Source organism: Priceomyces carsonii (genome assembly GCF_900007245.1).
Source record: "Priceomyces carsonii strain CBS4050 genome assembly, scaffold: Debaryomyces_carsonii_scaffold_1, whole genome shotgun sequence".
NCBI lineage: Eukaryota > Fungi > Ascomycota > Pichiomycetes > Serinales > Debaryomycetaceae > Priceomyces > Priceomyces carsonii.
The window spans coordinates 679,977-701,576 of NW_026946674.1; the positions used below are offsets into that span (position 1 = coordinate 679,977).

General features: G+C 37.4%; 11 protein-coding genes across 11 annotated transcripts; 7 read left to right on the plus strand and 4 right to left on the minus strand.

Annotated features, from left to right (window-relative positions):
- Positions 1-113: 113 nt before the first annotated feature.
- On the plus strand, positions 114-2,315 carry PRCAT00000365001 (uncharacterized protein; the record flags this gene model as incomplete). The annotated part of the gene is made up of 1 exon (XM_062953610.1): positions 114-2,315. The coding sequence occupies one exon, from the start codon at positions 114-116 to the stop codon at positions 2,313-2,315; it is 2,202 nt and encodes a 733-aa protein (XP_062807210.1).
- Positions 2,316-2,620: 305 nt separating this feature from the next.
- GRF10 (Grf10p) lies at positions 2,621-4,054 on the plus strand (the record flags this gene model as incomplete). Its single annotated transcript, XM_062953621.1, has 1 exon — positions 2,621-4,054. One exon carries the CDS (start codon positions 2,621-2,623, stop codon positions 4,052-4,054), a length of 1,434 nt encoding a protein of 477 aa, XP_062807211.1.
- A 225-nt stretch (positions 4,055-4,279) lies between these two features.
- On the plus strand, positions 4,280-5,422 carry PRCAT00000367001 (uncharacterized protein; the record flags this gene model as incomplete). Its single annotated transcript, XM_062953632.1, has 1 exon — positions 4,280-5,422. The coding sequence occupies one exon, from the start codon at positions 4,280-4,282 to the stop codon at positions 5,420-5,422; it is 1,143 nt and encodes a 380-aa protein (XP_062807212.1).
- A 40-nt stretch (positions 5,423-5,462) lies between these two features.
- On the minus strand, positions 5,463-6,899 carry DUN1 (serine/threonine protein kinase; the record flags this gene model as incomplete). Its single annotated transcript, XM_062953643.1, has 1 exon — positions 5,463-6,899. One exon carries the CDS (start codon positions 6,897-6,899, stop codon positions 5,463-5,465), a length of 1,437 nt encoding a protein of 478 aa, XP_062807213.1.
- A 92-nt stretch (positions 6,900-6,991) lies between these two features.
- TIP20 (Tip20p) lies at positions 6,992-9,316 on the minus strand (the record flags this gene model as incomplete). The annotated part of the gene is made up of 1 exon (XM_062953654.1): positions 6,992-9,316. One exon carries the CDS (start codon positions 9,314-9,316, stop codon positions 6,992-6,994), a length of 2,325 nt encoding a protein of 774 aa, XP_062807214.1.
- A 238-nt stretch (positions 9,317-9,554) lies between these two features.
- Positions 9,555-11,138, plus strand: CCT3 (chaperonin-containing T-complex subunit; the record flags this gene model as incomplete). The annotated part of the gene is made up of 1 exon (XM_062953665.1): positions 9,555-11,138. One exon carries the CDS (start codon positions 9,555-9,557, stop codon positions 11,136-11,138), a length of 1,584 nt encoding a protein of 527 aa, XP_062807215.1.
- Positions 11,139-11,730: 592 nt separating this feature from the next.
- Positions 11,731-14,913, plus strand: PRCAT00000371001 (uncharacterized protein; the record flags this gene model as incomplete). The annotated part of the gene is made up of 1 exon (XM_062953677.1): positions 11,731-14,913. The coding sequence occupies one exon, from the start codon at positions 11,731-11,733 to the stop codon at positions 14,911-14,913; it is 3,183 nt and encodes a 1,060-aa protein (XP_062807216.1).
- A 310-nt stretch (positions 14,914-15,223) lies between these two features.
- Positions 15,224-16,285, plus strand: PRCAT00000372001 (TFIIH complex serine/threonine-protein kinase subunit; the record flags this gene model as incomplete). Its single annotated transcript, XM_062953688.1, has 1 exon — positions 15,224-16,285. The coding sequence occupies one exon, from the start codon at positions 15,224-15,226 to the stop codon at positions 16,283-16,285; it is 1,062 nt and encodes a 353-aa protein (XP_062807217.1).
- Positions 16,286-16,355: 70 nt separating this feature from the next.
- On the minus strand, positions 16,356-17,582 carry PRCAT00000373001 (uncharacterized protein; the record flags this gene model as incomplete). Its single annotated transcript, XM_062953699.1, has 1 exon — positions 16,356-17,582. The coding sequence occupies one exon, from the start codon at positions 17,580-17,582 to the stop codon at positions 16,356-16,358; it is 1,227 nt and encodes a 408-aa protein (XP_062807218.1).
- Positions 17,583-18,260: 678 nt separating this feature from the next.
- On the plus strand, positions 18,261-20,417 carry VTC4 (Vtc4p; the record flags this gene model as incomplete). Its single annotated transcript, XM_062953710.1, has 1 exon — positions 18,261-20,417. One exon carries the CDS (start codon positions 18,261-18,263, stop codon positions 20,415-20,417), a length of 2,157 nt encoding a protein of 718 aa, XP_062807219.1.
- Positions 20,418-20,454: 37 nt separating this feature from the next.
- DAO2 (Dao2p) lies at positions 20,455-21,534 on the minus strand (the record flags this gene model as incomplete). Its single annotated transcript, XM_062953721.1, has 1 exon — positions 20,455-21,534. One exon carries the CDS (start codon positions 21,532-21,534, stop codon positions 20,455-20,457), a length of 1,080 nt encoding a protein of 359 aa, XP_062807220.1.
- Between the last annotated feature and the right edge of the window lie 66 nt (positions 21,535-21,600).

The window sequence follows — 21,600 nt, forward strand, 5'->3', positions numbered from 1 at the left end:
AAATCGATACAAAAAGAAGCCGTTCATATAAACATCAACCAAAGGCATTTAATACTTGATTTGTTGCTCATTTACAAGTAAAAATCAGTGAGGGCATCCACTGTAGTTTAGCAATGGCTAATAAAGCAACGGACACGGATGCTCTCGTGCAATCCACCAAATTTAATTGGTCATCTTTATCAAATAAAGCTAAGGCAAAACAGAAAGAAACAGGTATAAAAGTTAAAGATTCTGACAAATATGATAGTGGAGCCGTTAATGATGCTCTAATAGAGGACATTTCCAACCCTGACAAGGTAGGTGGGACTACGAAAGATATGGAGAAAGTGCGCAAAGGTAATAGGAAAGCTGAGGCTACTGTTGCTTCCGACAGTACACTATCTAATAATGGAAAAGTTTATCATAATAGTGAGGAGAACATGCCTCCTGTATCAAATGGAGTAGTTTCAGGGTGGTGGCTATGGTCTTCGAATTCAAAGGAGCCAGTGGAAGACACATCTAACCAAATAGAAGCAAATAGGGTCGACAGCTGGACTGATTGGATATCTCCTTACAGGAATGCTGCCACAGATTATGTGTATCTGAAGACATCAGTTAACGAAAGGAAAGATCATCAAGGGACGGAAGCACCAATTGAGTCCAACTCGCTTGGACCCCAAAATAGAGATACCCCAGAGAGCCATTCAACTCAACCAGTAAAAAGCAGTTGGTTTACATGGTGGTTTTTAAATAGTTATTCCACAGTCGAAAGTGTTGACGATAACGACTCCTTAATTAAAAGTGCTAAGGCATTCATAGAGACTTCTAAAGATAATTCGCACTATGCATTCAAGTCATCCATCACTGACCCCAAGTCGAGAGATTTTATGCTAGCAGTCAGTGATACGCATACAGAGAAACAACCAGTGAGATACAATTTAAAAAAGCGACCTCTTACTCCAAACGAAGTTCAAGAAAGGACGTTGAAACAACCATTCACGAATGGTCCTGCAAAGCTCAACGATCAAAACAGCAATAAAGCATATCCTAAAGATGTGCCTCCAGAATTTGTATTTCCCCATTTAGAGGAAAACTTTAGACATATCACCTTAAGAACAAGGCTAAGGCTAATTGGTGAGAGCTTTTTATATAAGAACAATACCTCGGAATCACATCTATACAGATCTAAGGACTCAAAGATACGCAACCGAGCAAAAGATCATCTAAAAAAAGTAGTGATAGTTGGAGTTCATGGATTTTTACCGATAAAAATGGTCAAGACGTTGATTGGACATTCGACTGGACATTCCATAAAATTCGTAAAAGAGGCTACGGAAGCATTTAGAAAGTGGCAAAGTATGAATTCTGAAAATGATTTACATGATTGTGACATTCAAACAATCGCATTAGAAGGTGAAGGTAAGATCGAGGAAAGGGTATCAAAATTGCTAAAATTATTGGAAAACTGGATAGATATCATTTTGGAATGTGATTTTCTTTTTTTTGTATCACATTCACAGGGTACTCCCGTTGCTATCCAATTACTAGCCGAACTTATCACCAAGCATAGCATATATAATAAAAAGATAGGTTTACTAGGAATGTCTGGTATATTGTGCGGGCCCCTCGCAGGCTTGGATTCAAAACTAGTTATCCGTGCTTATTCTACTACGGAAAATGAAATCATGAACGAGCTATTTGAGTATCAAAAACCAACGAGCCATTTGTCTATGAAACTTAGAGAAAGCATGCAAATACTTACGAGAAATAATGTTAAAATAACATTAAGTGGGGCTGTGAATGATCAATGGATTCCCATCTTCTCGTCTCTTGGTTATAATTTCGACCATCCGAATATATTCAGGTTCTTATATGTCGATGAGTCTAGCAATGTTCCTGAATTCATCATATCCCTTTTAAAGGTAATAGCTATTATGAGAAATATGGGATATCAGGACCATAATCTTGTTAGAGATTTGAGTAATCGATGTATGGGTACTATTCAAGACGGCGGCCACTGCAAAATATACCAAGATCAAGAGGTTTATCTAACAGCAATTAAGCACAGCTTGGAGACAACATCTTTGTATCGTCGCAGAGATTTGACCTACATTCCTATAATCAATGTCAAAGCTTCGGTAAATTTATTCTCGTTGCCCTGGAACTTCCGAGGCTTGATACACGATCTAATGACAGTCAGAAACATTTCCAATGTGAGGCTTGTGGCCCGGCTTTTGCATGACTTCAATTCTTGGAGTCCTACAAAACACTGGAAAGAGTTGAAATACTGCTTCAGTGCTCTAGAAGGTATAGAATTCGAAGAGTTAGTACTATAGTTACTGTAAATATACCACTATTCTCTGTCATGTGATCAAGGACTGTACATCAACTGGGCATGCTCGGTCTCCTTTATCATCGGTTTTACATATAGGAATAAAAAGGTGTAGTCATTAAGAAACTAAGTTCAACTATCTGATAAATAAAGAAGGATATCATCAAGCTTACCATATCACTCCTTGACTTGGGATTGAAATTCACTTTTAAAGTTTTGTAGAGTGTGGAATTCATTTGGTTGCGATATTACTGTTTCATATTCCGTGTCAAAGTGTATATAAAAGAGACGTAACAGAGGACTTGAAAAATGTCAGCAGATGACAATGGATCATCCAAACGGACGAGAGCGTCTGGAGAGGTGTTGGACTTCCTTTTGCAAGAATTCGAAAATAACCATAACCCCAGTCCGGAGCAAAGAAAAGAAATCAGTGATAGAACAAATATGTCAGAGAAGGCTGTCCGTATATGGTTTCAAAACAGGAGAGCTAAGATGAGGAAGTTCGAACGTATGGGGGTGAATAACAATGGTGCAAGCTCAAGCTACTCAAATACTCCTAGCCATACTGGTAGTCAAGTAAGTTCCTCAGATCAATATGTGTCTCTGGTTCTGGGAATACCCATTGAAATTAACGAAAAGTACTGCTTCATCGACTGCACATCATTATCAGTTGGTTCATGGCAACGCATAAAGAGCGGTGATCACAATGAATCTTTATTGATAAATAATTTGGTAAATCTTTCACCATTCACTATCGATAGTATCATGGTTCAAGTTGATTTATTGGTGATACTATCTAAGAGGAACTTTGAAATAAACTATTTCTTCAGTGCCGAATCTAATAACTCCAAGATATTGTTCAGGATATTTTATCCAATTTCAAGCATAGTGACATGTTCCCTTGTTGATAACAATATCAGTAAGGAAAACATTGAGCTTAGACTTAGTTTGTCTCATCAACCGAAGTTTTCCGTTTACTTCTTCAATGGTGTTAGCTCGGATACAAACCAGTGGTCGATATGTGATGATTTTAGCGAGGGTCAACAAGTCAGCCAAGCACACTGTGGCGAAGGAGGCTCTTCTACTCCACATGTGTTAGTCGGATTTAAAAACTCTTTACAATTTTTAAATTCCTTTATTTTGGAAAATAATCAAGCGCATGCTTCAACTTATCACCCACATGTACAATTGTCAGATCCAAGCAGCGATGGACAATTCAGTCACAATTTGAACGTATGGAGTGATAATAAGCTAGACCATCATTCTCGGTTGGCTAATTCAAAGGGATTAACGAATTCTCCTCTTACACAGTTTGACTCTGATGCATCGCCCATATCTATCGAAAGTAACGGTGTACGTGAGAACCACGGTTCCGTATTGGCTCTAGAGAGCTCAACGAGAGATCATTTCACCGATGTTTTCTCTGCCCATACTCCCGATTTTTTTCCTTCACAAACACCAAACTCATCTATGCAAGTGAGTATTAACCATGAAAATTTGATAAACAGCCCATCTACAAACCTTCAGTCATATACACATTCCGCGTATTCCCCAATTGCACAGCTTCCACATGATCCTGAAACTGAGATCTCTGCGGAACCAGGTTCAGCTTTTGACTTCAATATCACTAGTACAAATACCACTAATAACAATTCAGTTGAAAATTCGAACCGTTCTTCGACTCCTTCAAATCATAATAATCAAATTGACAGTTTCATCGACTATAATAGCCATGATTCTTGATTCATAGGCTCTCACCGAACCTATCAATGCATTATCATTTAATTCTTTTAAGTTATCATCTCCTCTTAGCTCCAGTTAGATCTAACTGGTTCAACAGAGAAGTGAATAAATCAATATTTAATGTTATAGTAATTTCAATCTGCATGTAAGCTATACTAAATAATTCTACGTCTGCGTAGATAAAGTTAATGCTACACAATAAAGCTATTTAGTCTTCTCATATTCATGATTATTGATCGATATAATGTTGGATATGGTCTCTCAAGGTCACTCGTTGGTTTAGTGAGATACTATTCTTCAAGTGTAACGAAAAGAAGACCTGATCTCCTATCAATTCTTCCAAAGAAAAAAATTATCAACAAACTTTTATTTGATTTCAACAGTAGATTAACATATAAGAAAGCACTTCCAGTCCTCGAAAGCATATACAAGCATCTAGATAGCCCTGAAGAGATAATATTGCCCAATTATGTAAAGGGCCAAGATTTGATGACCTTGAAATCCATGCTTTCAGGCGTACGAAAGGTTACAAACACCATAGAGACAAATTTGGTAAATCTAGAGACTGAATTGGTCGAACAGGCTGCAGAAATGGGAAATAACGATGCTATAACGATTCTAGCGTTTGATACGATTCAAAACTCATCATCAACTAAGGAAGACTACCGTTATGCAACATCGTTAATAAAAGAATTAACTGATATGAAACATCCTTTGGTCTTTAAAATGGGCGGTGACCTAGCTTTCAAAAAAAAATACTACGAGCAGGCAGAATACTACTGGCTTGATTTTTTGAAAGTGGAGTCTGATACAATTGCAGCTGCTCAAGTTTACTCCAATTTGGGTATATACTACTTCAGTTACTTACGGCCTCGTCCTAATCTAACCAAAGCCAAGTTGTGCTTTGAAAAAAGCATAAAACTTGGGGAGCTTGATGAATACACTGTCCGTAGTCACTACTACTTGGGCCAGCTATATGCCATCACTGAACCTCAATTGTCTAGGTACCATTTAGAAATTGCTGCTTGTAAAGCTTTGAAAGAAAGCTTCCTGACTTTGGGATTTTTGGAAATGAATGTGTTTAATAACTTAAATTCAGCTTACGAATGGTTTAAGTTAGGGGTTGAAGCAAGTAAAGACTTAACTTGTATGATGGGCCAATTTGACTGTCTTATTAGATTGGAACGCTTCAAGGATGCAGCTTCGACATTAAAGACCTTGAACACTATCTCTCAACAAATTAAAAAGCTATCAGGGAAAGGTGACCTTCTGGCAGACGTCAAAGAACATATCATGACAAATGATGCATTGCTAAAATTATTTTTTGATACTAGGAGGAATGAAGTTGATTTATTAAGGAATCTCTAATTGTACATACATTTCTAATTTTATATAACCATTCTTCTTACTATGACTGAGTATCCGAGTTGAACTTCAATTCGGATGTAAATGCTTCCTTCAAGGTAAGCGGTTTGCTGTCAGACCTTACTGGAACCCGCTTCGGACTCACTACCATGTCTACCTCCGACTCAATATCCTCTTCTTGAAACCAAGGATGATTGCAAGTTTGATTGATATCGAATCGACTTTCCGGTTCTACTACTAACAAATTTGAAATTAACTCCAAGGCTGAGTCACTAATATCATCCCAATATGGAGAGTAAAATGCATAGTTCCCTGTCAAAATTTGTTCTTTCATGTTTGGTGGGGCAAGCTCTTCGCTGAACGGCGGAAAGCCACACAAGCATACATATAGAAGAACTCCAGCCAGCCAAAGATCAACTTTTTTAGAATATTGAAGCTCGTTCGCAAGAATTTCTGGTGCCACGTAAGCTGGTGTTCCACATAAAGTATTAGTAAACTTTAACTCTCCTATAAACTTTGCTAAACCAAAATCAGCTATCTTAACTCTAACGTCGTATTCATCACTATCCCATGGCCCTAACTGTTCCTGATCCTTGGAAGATCGTGGTATGATATCTAGTAGTATATTTTCTGGCTTAATATCTCTATGAATAATGTCATTTGCATGTAAGTAATTTAGACCCGAGAGAAGCTGTTTAAAAATTTCTTTGGTTTCATCTTGATTTAATTTCAGCTTGTTGATGATTCTTTGAAATAGTTCGCCGCTGTTTACTTTCTCTAGAACCAAATACGTTGCTACCTGATTTTGATTTACAGGCTCCACATAATGAGAAATGAATCTTACTATATTCGGATGATTGATTGATAGAAGCAAATTGATCTCCTGCTGTAACTTAATATCGTCAGATGAAGTATTGTTTCTGTTAGGGTGGAAAATCTTCACAGCTACTATATCCCCGTTTGTTCTGTCCCTCGCTTCTTTTACGACGGCATAGTGCCCAGTTCCTAATTGTTTACCCACAATGTAATCGTCAAAGAAGGATTTTCTATTGCGATTCTCTTTGTTATCGAAGTCAAAGACATAACGGAAAATAAAAGATCCTCCAGTCTTAGCAAAACCTATCTTATCACCACTCTTGAGTAACAAACTTGACCCTCTACCAAGCTTCTCGTCGTTTATAAAGACGCCATTTGAACTCATATCGACAATGAAAAGAAGTTCCTTTTCATTACTTGATGTCAATGCTAAATGGCAATGTTTAGATGAAACATCTGATCCTGATATTCTAACATCGCAAGAGCTACTCCTTCCAATCAACACTCCACTCGGTTTCCTTGGGATGCTTATGTGAGAATGTTCTTTATCTAAACTGAATAGTTTAGCTATGCTTTCGTAATTAAATGTCTTTCGCTTGAACTTTGACTGTTGATCTTCATTTACTTCAATGCCATAGTACTGTCTCTTTCTAGATAAAGACATTGCTTATAGCAACACCGATTTTAGTGATGAAATCAATCTTCTGTTTACAAAATATACTTACGCGAAATTAATATAATGCAAAAAAAAGGTTCCTATATAATTCTAGAAACTATGTCATTAAGCTCATAATCATTAAGATCGTGCAATTGGGAATCAAAATTGGATCTTAACTCTCTAAATTTGACTGTATTATTTTTGTAAGACTTAGCAGACAAACCATTCAAGCTGGATAGCAATTCGATGGATTGAGACACCTTTAAGTAGTTCTTATTATGTAGATTTGAAACATTAGTATTATTATTATTCAAAAAAAGGTCTATTCCGAAGGAATCTGCAAGATATCTGAAATCAAGCTTGAGCTGCTCGATCCCCTGGGGTGTAAATGTGTTATTAGTGATAACGTAATCTTGAAAGATTTTAGATAAGCGAGTCACAATTCTATCGGTGATTACATAGTAATCAAGGTCCGAGAGAGCCCTTTTCAAATACTCAAGGTACATTGGAAGATTGCCAATAAGTGGTGATAAATCAGGAGACGGTTCTGCACCATCGGGGAGCGACTTTATGTTCCAATTTGCCGAAGTGACGTAATTCTTTAATAAAAGTTTCATTTCTCTTTCAAAAAAGTCTTCAAACCTAGCAATGCACTTGTTAATAAGTTCTTGATACTGATCAATAGACAGGTCAAATATAGTCAGATCTTCGTTATAATCTTTGGAGCTGAATGCCTTAAAAGCATTCCATAGTTGAATGTATATGAGCTCGTTGCTCCATAGATACAAATTTTCTTGTACATACTTTGCCAGACAATAAACCTGAGTGATCTCCTCTACGGCACCCAATGAGCTTTTAACATCAGAACTCAAACTTTCAGAGCTCATTCCACCAGGAATAAAACTTAGATTCGAAAACTCTTTGGAATGTTTGAATAGGCTCCTTAATCTCTCAATATATGAATCAATTAACTTTAAATGAATCACCGAGACGTACTTCAATTGATACTTAACAATGCTTAAAGTATTAAAGTGGTTAGTCAAATTATTCAATAGCCTTGTCAAGTTATAAGCCGAGTATGTTGGCTTTAAAATGTAACTGCTTCTTTTAGAATCCATCCCTTCCTCAGAAACGTGATAATCAAAGTCTATCTTGAATGCATCATCAAAACCCAAAATTTCAGATGAAAACCGTTTCTCTGCCAAAGATAGCTCAAAGCTTAACCAATTATCAGCAGCTAAGCTCTCATCTGAATCATGTAGGAAAACATCTGCTGTTATTCCACCCCATTTTCTTGTAGGTATGATCGAAAGATCTTCAATATAGGGATTGTATTTATAAGAAGTTCTTAATCTTTGGTCGAAAGAAGACAATTCGTAAATTAAATGCGATAAAAGCCGGCCATTTTTCTCAAGCTTTACAGGATCAAGTCTAAACTTTTCAATATTCTCATCTATAGATTTTAACATTCCATGCATTTTTTCACGAATTGGATTTAAAAGTGCTGTTATAAGTTCATATGCGAAAATTCTCTTAGTAATAGTAAAGCTGTGCTCAAAAGTAAGCTCCAAGTAGCGCAATTTCTCTGAAAGAAAGTTGTCAACAAACTGAAGTGCCCATTCTGGCTTTGAGAGCTTATTGGTTTCTCTATGAGGCGTGTTAAAATGATAATTAAAACGTACGAATATGGGCTCTAACAAGACATCAAGAGCCCACCATGAATGTGGATATTGTGGGACTTGGTATAGCTGCTGAAGATGGATCAAATTAGTAAACTTTGATTCAAGTTCTGCAATTTCACTTGATGAAATTTTCATTGGTTGTGCCAGTTGGTCCAATAATTTAGTCTCCCTTAAAATGCGCCTTAGATCGTCCTCTGATGATTTCCTGGCTATTGAAATTTTACTCCTAAAATTAGCTAGAATTTCACGTACTACATCTTCTTTACAATCTGACTTATAACCATTCAAATCATCAATAGCCTTCGCAATTTCTGGAAATAATTCTTCTTTACTGGCATCTAGTTCAGCGATACGCTCCTCTACCGATTTAGCAGTATTCAAGAAATCTATAGATTTTAGAATATCCCTTTTTCTCTCATATTTAGTCCTCAATTGTGAAACAGCTTGAAGTTCACCATAATCTTCTTCTACTTTCTCGAGCTCTCTCTCATTTGTCGTGTCATTTGTATGATCCTCCGCTAACTCAAGGCCCCTTATTTTTCTGAGAGCATTTAACACCGCTTCTGCTTCTGTCTTCATTCTCTTCTGTCCTTCATTATCTTCATCGTCTTCATCTATTGACTTACTCTTTTTTTCTGCTATTCGTTTTATTCTGGCTTTCAAGCCTTTGAGCTCCTCAAATTTATCATCGATATTATCCAAGTCAGCAATAGTAGAAATATTTGCATTGATATAATCCATTGTCGCAACAAGGTTGCTTCTCTACTCATTTAGTTTGAATCAATCGTAGGTCGGAGACTGGTAATTATTCATGTCATTTTTCGTAAGCTCGATTACATAAGCTCTGAGTCCACCTTTGAAAAAAATGAATTCATTGAATGTAAGTGAATTAACGTGTATTAAGCAGGCGTCAACATCTTGATAAATCAGATTGAAGTAAGGTTTGTGCTAACTAAAGAGATTATTAGTTAAAGAGAAAATGCAAGCGCCAGTTGTTTATATGAATACATCTACGGAAAGGCAGACGGGTCGACAAGCCCAGATCGCCAATATTACTGCAGCAAAGGCAGTGGCAGATATAATCCGTACTTGTTTGGGGCCCAAGGCAATGTTGAAGATGTTGTTAGATCCTATGGGAGGAATAGTTTTAACAAATGATGGTCATGCAATCTTGAGAGAGATTGATGTATCGCATCCAGCAGCGAAGTCCATGATTGAGTTGAGTAGGACTCAGGACGAAGAAGTTGGCGATGGAACTACGACGGTAATTATATTAGCAGGAGAAATATTAGCCCAGACTTTTCCTTACATCGAGAAAAACATACACCCTGTTATAATTATTCAGGCTTTAAAGCAAGCTTTAAGTGACGCATTGGAATTTATTCATGAGGTTTCCGTTGAAGTCAACATTCATAATGATGAGGCAATGATAAAGCTCATCAAAGCTTCTATTGGAACTAAATACATAAGAAAATGGTCTGAAAAGATGTGTGAGTTGTCTTTAAGAGCAGTTAGAACCGTCTATATTGAAGAAGGTGATTATAAAGAAATCGATGTCAAGAGATACGTTAGAATTGAGAAAATACCCGGTGGTGATGTCACTGACAGTGAGGTTTTAGATGGTATCTTATTGAACAAGGATGTAACGCACCCAAAAATGAAGAGATATATCGAAAATCCACGAATCATATTATTGGACTGCCCCTTAGAATACAAGAAGGGAGAATCACAAACAAATATCGAGATAACCAAAGAAGAGGACTGGAATAGAATTTTGCAAATTGAAGAGGAACAGGTTAAACAGCTTTGCGACCACCTTTTGGAATTTAAACCTGATTTGGTGATAACTGAGAAGGGTGTAAGTGACTTGGCTCAGCACTACCTTTTGAAAGGTGGAGTAACTGCTTTGAGAAGAGTCAAGAAGTCTGACGACAACAGAATTGCCCGTGCCACAGGTGCTACTATCGTGAACAGAATCGAAGATTTGAAAGAATCAGACGTTGGTACCAAGTGTGGCCTTTTCAAGGTTGAATTAATTGGTGATGAATACTTCACTTATTTGGTCAAGTGCAAGGAACCTCATGCATGCACAGTAGTTTTGAGGGGAGCTTCAAAGGACATACTTAACGAAATTGAGAGGAACTTGCATGATGCAATGGCTGTTACCAGAAATGTAATGTTTGAACCTTCTCTTTCACCTGGAGGTGGAGCAACAGAGATGGCTGTTAGTGTCAAGCTAGCTGAAAAAGCAAAAACTATCGAGGGTGTTGCGCAATGGCCCTACCAAGCGGTAGCAGATGCTTTTGAAGTCATTCCAAGGACATTAATTCAAAACTGCGGTGGAAATCCCATCAGAGTTCTTTCTCAGCTCAGAGCGAAGCATGCAAAAGGTGAACACACCTTCGGTATTGATGGTGATCTTGGAAAGATTGTTGATATGAATGAGTATGGTATTTGGGAGCCGGAAGTCATTAAACAACAATCTATTAAAACCAGTATTGAAAGTGCCTGTCTATTATTAAGAGTCGATGACATTGTGAGTGGTGTGCGTCAACAACAATAATTCACAAATTTTCATCATACCCCTACACATATAAACTTTAGAAATTGATGGTTATCTTTGTTGAATTTTATAATCATCTAATTATCTAACTAATACAGCGATGAGTCTCTTATGTTGTATTGTATGTAGAGCAGTTTAATAATCTAATAGATGTCTTCCCAAAAGTCTCAGGTGCAACCAATCTAGGAGTGTATATAATGTTTTATATTTATGAATTTCCTATGTAGGGAACTGTTGCATGTCTGACCCACTGTAGTATTTACTTATGGACTAAGGAACCTAAATATTCGATTCAAAAGAGAAGTTTATGCGGTCATAGCATCGCAGCCGCATCTTCTGAAAAGGAATTAAGGTGTTGCTCTCGTTTTCGTACTCGACGAAAGCGAGGATTTAATATACCACATATAGTTTTTCTTTTAAGGCATCAAGGGTAGCGGACTGGTTTATACTTCCCTGAAGACTTGAACAGGAACCTGAGCAACAACCTATAACAAATTTAATTGAGTTTAATCTGGTTTAAATTGTTTCAAAGAACCTTGAGTAACGCATTTTATCCAATCACTTGTCCTAATCAAAGTCATAAACCACGCCCATGAATACGTATTCACCCCCATTCAAAGTTCGAACAAAAGTATCTTGGCCAGGTGAAGAAGAAGGCGATTTAGGGTTCATGGAGAATGAGATTGTCCATGTTCTTGCAATTGTGGATGAAAGTTGGTGGTCAGGAAAGTTGAGGAGGAATGGCAGAGAGGGAATCTTCCCCAAGGATTATGTTGAAATAATCGAGGATTTGCTTCCCAAGTCAACATCTAGTCAGTCAATAGCCACGCCTAAAAAGTTACTGTCTAAAGCGGTTATTAATAATGAAATTGTGAAAGCCAACTCTTCGGACTCACCTTTTCATAAATCTTATCCTAATCCATCGAAGCCCCAGCTTCAAGTGACCAATAAGCGTTGCGGACCTAACACGTCCTTCAACGTCGAACAGAGCTTTGATGATAGTTTCAATAATTTGGATCCCGATCAATGTACACCAAAATCGAAGACTCCAACGCCTCTGAAGAAAAAGAGATATTCAGCTGATTATGTATCTCCCTACAACATGTCAAGCGACAACATGAAAGATTACAATACGCATGAAGATATAATCAGGCAGAAGGAAAATGAGATCCAATATCTCAAGTACTTGAAGCAACAAAATAATAGTGTAATCAATTCTATCATTAATCAACAGAAACGTGCTCTGTTTCATCAACAAGATGTGTTAAATAGCGCAGCTGGTTCTCCAAGCCTGAGAGTAACGACGCCGAAGAGCTCCAAGCATACGTCTCCGTATAATAATCCAGATAGTGCAAAATCGTATTCAAGAAAATCGTTAACGACGGAAGATAAGCTTCTGCCGTTTCGAGGCTCTAATTCTCCTTTGATGAAACGTGATCGCTTTATGGAACTGGATCCTTCTTTTTTTTCAAGAGAGGTTTACCCAGATTCCGATGACATAACTTTAAAGAGGAAGCAACTAGAGATGGAATTGCGTAGAATAAAACAATTAGAATCCTCTGTCCAACGGAAACAACGTTTACATGGACTTGCCTTGTCTAAGCACGATAAAATTGAAGGAGATCCATCTTATGATTCGGGATACATCAGTGAAGATTTAATCTCGTCCAAGAAAAATTACTTTGATTCTAGGGATGAGTTAAGCAGAAAGTTGACTTCGTACATCTCAGATGAAGAGAATGACGGTGAATCAGGGTCTCCACCCCCACCACCTCCCCCGAAGCACACAGCTCCAGTTAAAGCGTTCCATTTTTATGACCAAGAGTTAAATCAAGAGACTGACAGAAAAAGCAACAGGAAATGTCCTTATGATGCAGACGATTTTAAAATTTCCGGTCATTCTGAGAAAAGGATAGCTGTTTCGGAGGATGAACTTCTCATGCTTTCTCAAATGCAACATGAGGATTTGAAAAACTCTATAAAGTCTTTGCAAAGTGATGTATTAAACTTGTCTGAATTAAGTGCAACGAGTGCTGGTAGCTTTATGAGGCATAAATACCAGAAAGAACAACAACAGCAAGAATTCAGGTTTAAGAAACTCACTCTTGATGAAGACGAAGAAAATTCTGTGGGTAACAATAGCCAAAAGAGTGATCTTAACAAAGAACTTATGGAGAATATGTTTCAAGATAAAAAAGCAAGGCATCCGAATATATTTAAAAAACTTATTCAGAGAAAGAGGGATGAAGACAACGTCAATCCATTGGAGCAAAAATTATCGAAAGACCTGGAGGTTAACTGGACCACGTTAAAATCTGATTTGAATAGAGTGAACACTTTGACATCGCAAGACAAGCAGTCTAGAACAAAGAGGGTCGTAAGGGAGATCGGAACGTTAATCGTTAAGCCTTTTGACTATGTCACTGAGATTAATACAGATGAAGTAACCGGTGAAATTGACGATGATTTCCCAGAATTAGATTTTTCAAAATTGTCTTTTGAGAAAGTTGATAAGTTTATGAGCGGCTACGAGATATCAATTGATATCAACGAATTAATTTCAGATATAAGTGTGAAATTTCATTCTTTTCAAGTATTTCAAATTAGAGCTGTTCTCATTCATTTGTGCAAATTTAGGATTATCCAAGAACCGAATAAGATACTGCAGCTTAAGCCAAGGCTAGGTGAGATATTACATAAGGGCGAAGCCTCAATTTATCAGCTTAACTATTTATTCAAGAAAATACTTGGTGCTTTAGGGATTCATTCTGAAGTAGTTTTGGGCTTCTGGAAAAAGCCAAGTGAATTCTATCATGATGAGCAATATGTCATCAATCACAGCTGGCTCTCAGTTTTAGTCAGCAATCGATTCATGATCTTGGACTTGTTGTCGTTTAAGAAAGGAACCCTTTGCAATATTCGAAACAGAAAGGACGGTTTCAACGAATTTTACTTCTTATGCAAACCGATGAGTATCATATCAACTCATATTCCATCAAACATAGAATTGCAACATGTAGTTCCTCCAATTGATCAATGCGTCGCTTTTCATTTACCAAGACTTTATTCGGGCTTCTATAACAACAGGCTTAAATTCATGAACTTTAATAATGCTTTAACTAGATTGAAAGATTTAGAGATCTTTGAGGTTGACTTGGAGATCCCTGTTGACGTCGAGCTCTTTACTTTGATCAAAACGGCGAAGACCACGACCAATGAGTCCTGTTTGTGTCAAGTAAAATGGGTTAACAATAGGCGGACAGCTAAGATAAAAGCAATTCTTCCAAATGGTGAAAAAATTGGCGTCTTGCAAGTATTTGCGGGACCTAAAGGGATTCAGAAATATTTCGACAACATTCATGAATTGGCTATCGTGGTACCAATCTACCATGAGGGAATACAAAGAGATTGTAAATTCGTCCCCAGATTTCCTACTGTTCAAAGTCAAGATAATGACTTGTATATTGAACAGCCACAAGTTAGTAAAGTGATAATTAAAAATTCATACAACTTTCAAGTGTATCAGTATCCTTCTAGAGACTTGAATTCTGGAACTGGCTTAATGATTCAGGACTTTAAATTGGTAATAGAATCGCCATCAGGAAAGTACTTCAAATTGAACAAACAAGACCCAATTGTGCCTTATGGGCTTTACGAAGCTAACATTAAATGTCAAGAAGTTGGGCTCTACAGAGGTTTAGTCATTGGCGATACCGGTAATAGCTGGTATGTCTTCACACAATGGGAGTGCGTGCAAGGAACAGTCACAAATTAATAGCATTCAATAGACTTTCAAGGCACTTACAATATTTAATAAGCATACTAGATTTGCATTTCTTGATCCCATGGTGGATCTTTATCGTCACAACTATTAGCAGCTTATCCTTTAATTTCGCTCTCTTCATAAATGAAAACTATTTAAGACTGCTTACCGTCTGTTTTATACAAATAAAAACTAGCATAAGAATTTCCCGTAGATATTACTGCTGAAATTACAGCACGTAGTGAAAAGGTCTGACAAAGTGAACTATTGGAATACTTAAAACATCACGTGACATTGGATATATAGATTAGAGATTTAGATGATGGTGATATTTGAAAGTTTATTCGATGGTATGATCACAATAAATAATGAGGCTGGCCATAGCACCGGCGGTGTCAGAAATGGAATTCGAGCTCAAAACAAGTATTCTAAAGAAAGAAAAGTAGGTGAAGGTACTTATGCGGTTGTCTACTTAGGGAAGCAACTCACATCTGGTAGAAGAGTAGCTATCAAGGAAATAAAAACAGGTTTGTTCAAAGATGGCTTAGATATGTCAGCCATAAGAGAGGTAAAGTATCTACAGGAATTAAAACATCAGAATGTAATAGAATTAGTGGATGTATACTCTGCCAATAGTAACCTAAATTTGATATTAGAGTTTTTACCGTATGACTTGGAGATGCTAATCAAAGATACATCGGTCGTTTTTAATGCATCAGACATCAAATCGTGGCTACTTATGACTTTGAGGGGAATTCATCATTGTCATAGATGTTTCATTTTACATAGGGATTTAAAGCCCAATAATTTATTACTATCTCCAGATGGACACTTAAAGATAGCTGATTTTGGGTTAGCTAGGTCCTTGGGAAACATGAATGAAGACTTATCATCAAATGTAGTTACGAGATGGTATAGGGCTCCCGAATTATTATTTGGAGCGAAACATTATACTGAGGCAATTGACATTTGGTCGATAGGTATCATATTTGCGGAATTAATGCTAAGGACTCCGTATTTGCCTGGCAAGGATGACATTGACCAACTAGATGTTACTTTTAGAGCATTGGGAACACCTACAGAGCAAATGTGGCCAAATGTTTCCAATCTTCCTTTATACAATGCATTAAGGGTATATCCACCACCATCAAGACAAGAATTAAGAAACAGATTCAGTGCAGCCACGGAAACCGCACTAGATTTGATGATAGGAATGACTCTGCTTGATCCTAGTAAGCGCTTAAATCTGACAAATTGCTTATTACATGAATATTTCTTAGAGTTGCCTAGGCCATCTGAACCTGAACAATTGCCAACCAGGGCACAATCCAAGAGCAATAATACAGATAATGAACAACCAAGTCTCAAAAAGATAAAAGTATGAATATTCAAGTAATAATTTAAATAGTCTAACAAAGTTCATTAATATCTAATGCGTTTTTAACCGCACCTATCTATTTGTGATAAATATCTTTGACGTACTCTCCAATAGCCCAAGAAGCAGTTAAACCTGGGCTTTCAATTCCGATCAAATTAACAAATCCAGGAAATCCCTCTTCCTCTCTGATAATAAAGTCAGCAAATTTCTTCTTGTTTTCTGAGGCTGAATATATTTTGGGTCTAACGCCAGAATAAGACGGTTGCAAGTCATGCTCTTGAATCTTAGGGAAATATCTACGAACGGCATTATATGCACCATCTATGTTCTTGTCGCTTGCTGTATAATCAATATCATTGGCATCATCAATATCAAGCCATTCTAAATCGGGCCCAAATCGAATTTGGCCTCCTAGGTCAAGAGTTAGGTGCGTGCCTAGTGAAGATGCATTGGGATTTGGACACGGATATATCAACTTTGATGTTATACTAGATGCTTTAATCGGAACCTCAGGGTTGTAGCTGAAATAACTACCCTTAGCAAAGTAGCTATCAAAATGCCGGTCTTCAGGCAATAATAAGTTAGAGACTTTCTGGGCATGTAAGCCTCCCGAGTTCACTACATTATCAGTGGTTATTTCAAAGTTCTCCGAGGAGTTTGTCTCCTTTAATGTCAATGTATAGTTTGACAGTCCCTCATTATAGTCTATATCAACGACCTCTGTGTTCAATCCAATGATACCACCTTCATCCTCAAAACGTCCTTCGAAGAAGAGGGTGTAATCGTGAGCAGATATGATTCCAGTAGTAGGGCTCTCTAGTGCTCCTCCCGCAGCTCTAATTAGTGGGAACTTTTCGTTTACTTGCTGCGACAGCCATAGATTAGTATCAACACCCAAATCATTTGAATTTTTCTGAAGCCCCACTAGGTATTCAAACTCTGATTCATCTTGCGCTACCACGAGCTTCCCGCATTTCTGAAGCAGAACTTGAAACTTTCCAGAATCATGAGCATCATATATACGCTGCTTTCCCTGAATACACAAGTTTGCTTTTAAACTATCTTTAGGATAGTATAAACCGGCATGTATTACCTCTGAGTTTCTTGAAGTCGTTTCCATACCCAACGCTTCGTTTTTTTCAACTAGTAAGACGTTGTTTCCTTGAAAGCCCTGCAATTCAGCTGCTATAGACACACCAACACACCCACCCCCTATTACAACATGTGAAAATTCAGACCTCGATGAGATGCATGAAGAAAACTTTCTGGCACTGGACAAAGTCAATCCTAATCTTCTTATCATTATTTAATCTTCTTTATATGTTAATTTCTTTACGTTAGACGTGATTCTCGGAGATAAAGTGTATGATAGACTGAACCAAGAAACACAACAGTGCACTTCAGCTCAATTGTACAATCTTCAGTAATGGTGTATTTTTTCACCTATATCAAGTATCTTTTGTCTCACAGATATGATCTTTATCTCGTAATTGTACACTACTACATATTCTTGAAGTGAAAAGTCGCTCAAATTAGCGTTCAGTGCCTTTTAAGAAAGAACAGAGCTTTTTTTCCAACGATATCGTTCAACCTCTTCCTTCTGGTATACCTGTTTCCATCCCAGATTGAGCAGTAGGAGCAGCAGATAAAGCTGCTCCATAATATAAATATCGCTCCTGTATATATTCATAAGGTTCCAAGTTCGAGTCTCGTACAAACCTTTATATAACCTTTTTTTTTTCTTTCTAATTGATAGAGCATCCTACACACGTGGGATAATTGGACCCCTTCTTCTCTGTTAATGGTGTCGACGCCCGTTACAAAATTTGGAATCTGAATCTCATCAAAGAAGAAGGGTTTCTCTTTACATAGTTTCTAAAAGAGCTTCCTAGAACTTACTCCTATCAAGGACAACTACGAGTCTTGAAACCTGCTATCCTTAAAAGTGCTAGATAATAGGACCCTTATTCGTTAGTTTAAAATGAAGTTTGGCGAACACTTGAGAAATACTCTTATTAAGAATTATAGCTTTTATTATATAGCTTATGATGATTTGAAACATCAGTTGAAGAAAGGTTTGAAGGACAATGGCAATTGTTGGTCGAATGATCTTGAAGAAGAGTTTTTGAATTCATTGGAAAAGGAATTGGACAAAGTCTACTCATTCACCAAAGTTAAAAACACCGAGGTGAATAGGAGGTTAAAGGAACTGGAGAAGTATGTTCACCAGGTTGTGAGTGCCTTACAAAATCGATCGGAACCACAACCTCAAGAACAGGACTTCGAAGACCTCGAAGAAGAATTGTCGGATATCATTGCAGACGTCCATGATTTAGCCACGTTTACAAGGTTAAATTACACTGGCTTCCAAAAGATTGTTAAGAAACACGACAAAACAACCAAATTTAATTTAAAACCTATATTCCAAGCCAGATTAAATTCCAAGCCTTTCTTCAAAGACAATTATGACAATTTAGTTGTTAAGTTGTCTAAATTGTATGATTTGGTCAGAACCAGAGGTAATCCAGTTAAGGGTGACTCTTCGGCTGGTGGAGCACAGCAGAACTTCGTGAGACAAACTACAAAATATTGGGTTCATCCCGATAACATTACTGAGCTTAAGTTAATAATTTTGAAGCATTTACCTGTTTTGGTTTTCAACGCTGAGAAGGAATTTGAGCCCGAAGATAGTGCAATAACTTCCATTTATTTCGATAATAAAGCAATGGAATTGTATTACGGAAGATTAAGAAAGGATGAGGGAGCAGAGGCTATCAGATTGAGATGGTACGGTGGAATGGACTCCGACCAAATATTTGTAGAAAGAAAAACTCATAGAGAGGACTGGACCGGCGAAAAGTCTGTTAAAGCTAGATTTGCTTTGAAAGAAAAGAACGTCAACAGCTTTTTAAAAGGTACATTTACTGCGTCTGAGGCTTTTGAAAAGGCAAGGAAAGATGGCAAAAAGTCTGCCAAAGAAATAGATAATTTGGAGAGTTTAGCCAAAGAAGTGCAATACAAAATTTTGAAGGATAAGCTTCGACCTGTCATGAGATCTTTTTACAATAGAACTGCTTTTCAACTTCCAGGTGATGCCAGAGTAAGAATATCATTGGATACAGAGCTTACAATGGTGAGAGAGGATAACTTTGACGGACATGATAGAACCAATGGAAATTGGAGAAGAATGGATATCGGTGTTGATTACCCCTTTCCTCAATTACTAGATTCTGATGTCTGTCGTTTTCCATACGCTGTCTTAGAAGTGAAGTTGCAAACTCAGTTAGGACAAGAGCCACCCCAGTGGATTCGTGAGTTGATTTCAAGTCATTTAGTCGAAGCAGTTCCCAAGTTTTCGAAGTTTATTCACGGAGGGGCTACTTTACTTACCGATTACGTAAACTTACTTCCATTTTGGTTACCTCAGATGGATGTTGATATAAGAAAGCCAATAGACCATGAGGATATAGGAATTCATAGAAACCAATCTCAAAGAATTAAGTCATCCTCCTCAGGCGGTGAATTAGACGAGGAAGAACTTCTAGACAATGGTGAATATTCTGGATATACTGGAGTTCACTTCTCTAATGATACCAATCCATTAGAAGACGATTTGGAGGACACTACCCCCTTATTACCTGCCTCTTACTTGCATGAGTCCAGCAACAGTTCCTTATCAAAATTTTTCTTCAACCTTTATTTAAAATTTTTGCATTATTTCAATGATGACAGAACATTCACAGTTAAAGCTGGAACGAATTTTGATTTAAACAAGACTTTTGCTAAGAAGATTCCTAAGGGAAAGAAAATATATGTCCCTATTAGGATTGAACCCAAGGTCTATTTTGCTACTGAAAGAACCTTTTTAAGTTGGGTATCTATTGGTATGATTTTATATGCAACTGCGATGGCCCTTTTGAACTACGGTAACAAGAGTGCGTTGACAGCATCAATTGGGTTTTTTGCATGTGCCTTGTTCACATTGGCGTATTCAATCTACAAGTATCTATGGAGAGTTTTGATGATCAGGGAAAAGAAAGTCGTTAATTATGCAGATAAATTTGGTCCAAACATGATCTGTATTTGCATTGTTACGGCAACGTTTATTTCTTTTCTTTTTAGATTCTTACAACAATAATATGTAAATTTGAAATTTCTCCATTAGAATATAGTGTTCATAATTTTACTTTTGGTCTCAAGTTTTTTTCAATTAGATTGTAAACTTCGAGTGCAGAGCCATAACTTAATTCATAACCCATACCTCCAGCGCCGTAATTGTTTACAATAACAGTTTTATCGATTTGTTCAATATCAAGCTTGAGTCCCCCTTCTCTAGCTGGCCTGAATCCAACGTTTATTTTCTTAATGTCAAAATACTTTTTGCCATTATTATTTGTCTTCATATACTGCGGGTACCATTGACTTGCTCTTTGTATAAGGGCTCGGGTGTCCTCGTCGCTTACTTTATTGCTATAGTTCTCAGGCTGTTTAGTTCCCCCAATAATTATACCATTACTTAATGGTCTCGGGATGTAAAAGGTCCATTCACCATTCTTCAGTTGATGAGTAACTGTTGCTTTACGGTCCGCATTGGGTGGAGGCTCTACCAAGAGAGTCTGACCACGAATTGGATATGACTTTGGATCATATCCTCCGTAGTATTGTAGTCCCATTCCAGAGCAATTCACAATGATGCTATTAGGTCTAATATCTTTGACTTCCTTGAGAGAATTGAGCCTTTTTTGTACAAATGAAACCTTATAACTAGCCAACTGTTCGAGGAGGAAATTCAAGTAAATAGGAGGATTCAAAACCCACGTCTCGTACGAAGCTCCAAAGTTAACATTCTTAGGCAATTGTTCTTTAGGAATTAATTTAAAATCATTCATATCTTCAGAGTAGCCTTCCGTGACGTTTGAGTAGAACTGATCAGGATTGTCGATATAGTCCACACCCTCAATAAAGGCTACCGACGATTCTGGCCTCAGCTTTGCAAGATAGCGAAAATGCTTTTGAGTAAGTCTATTAAGTTTGTATTCTCTGAGCTCAGATTCAGATTTGCTAGGAAATGGTCGAAAGTGGGCTCCTGCCCATGGCGAAGTGTATTCTGGGGCATAAGTCTTATCGCTTGGCAAAAACTCACTTATAACAGTTATCCGATGACTTTTATTCAAACGTTCAGCAAGAACCAAAGCAGTCGAAAGTCCAAGGACTCCTCCTCCAACAACGACTATGTCTCTCTTTTGTTGTGACATGATAATAACTAAACAATCTTGTCGGTTCTTAAGGCACAGCACTTCTATATTTGATGAAAAATTCGA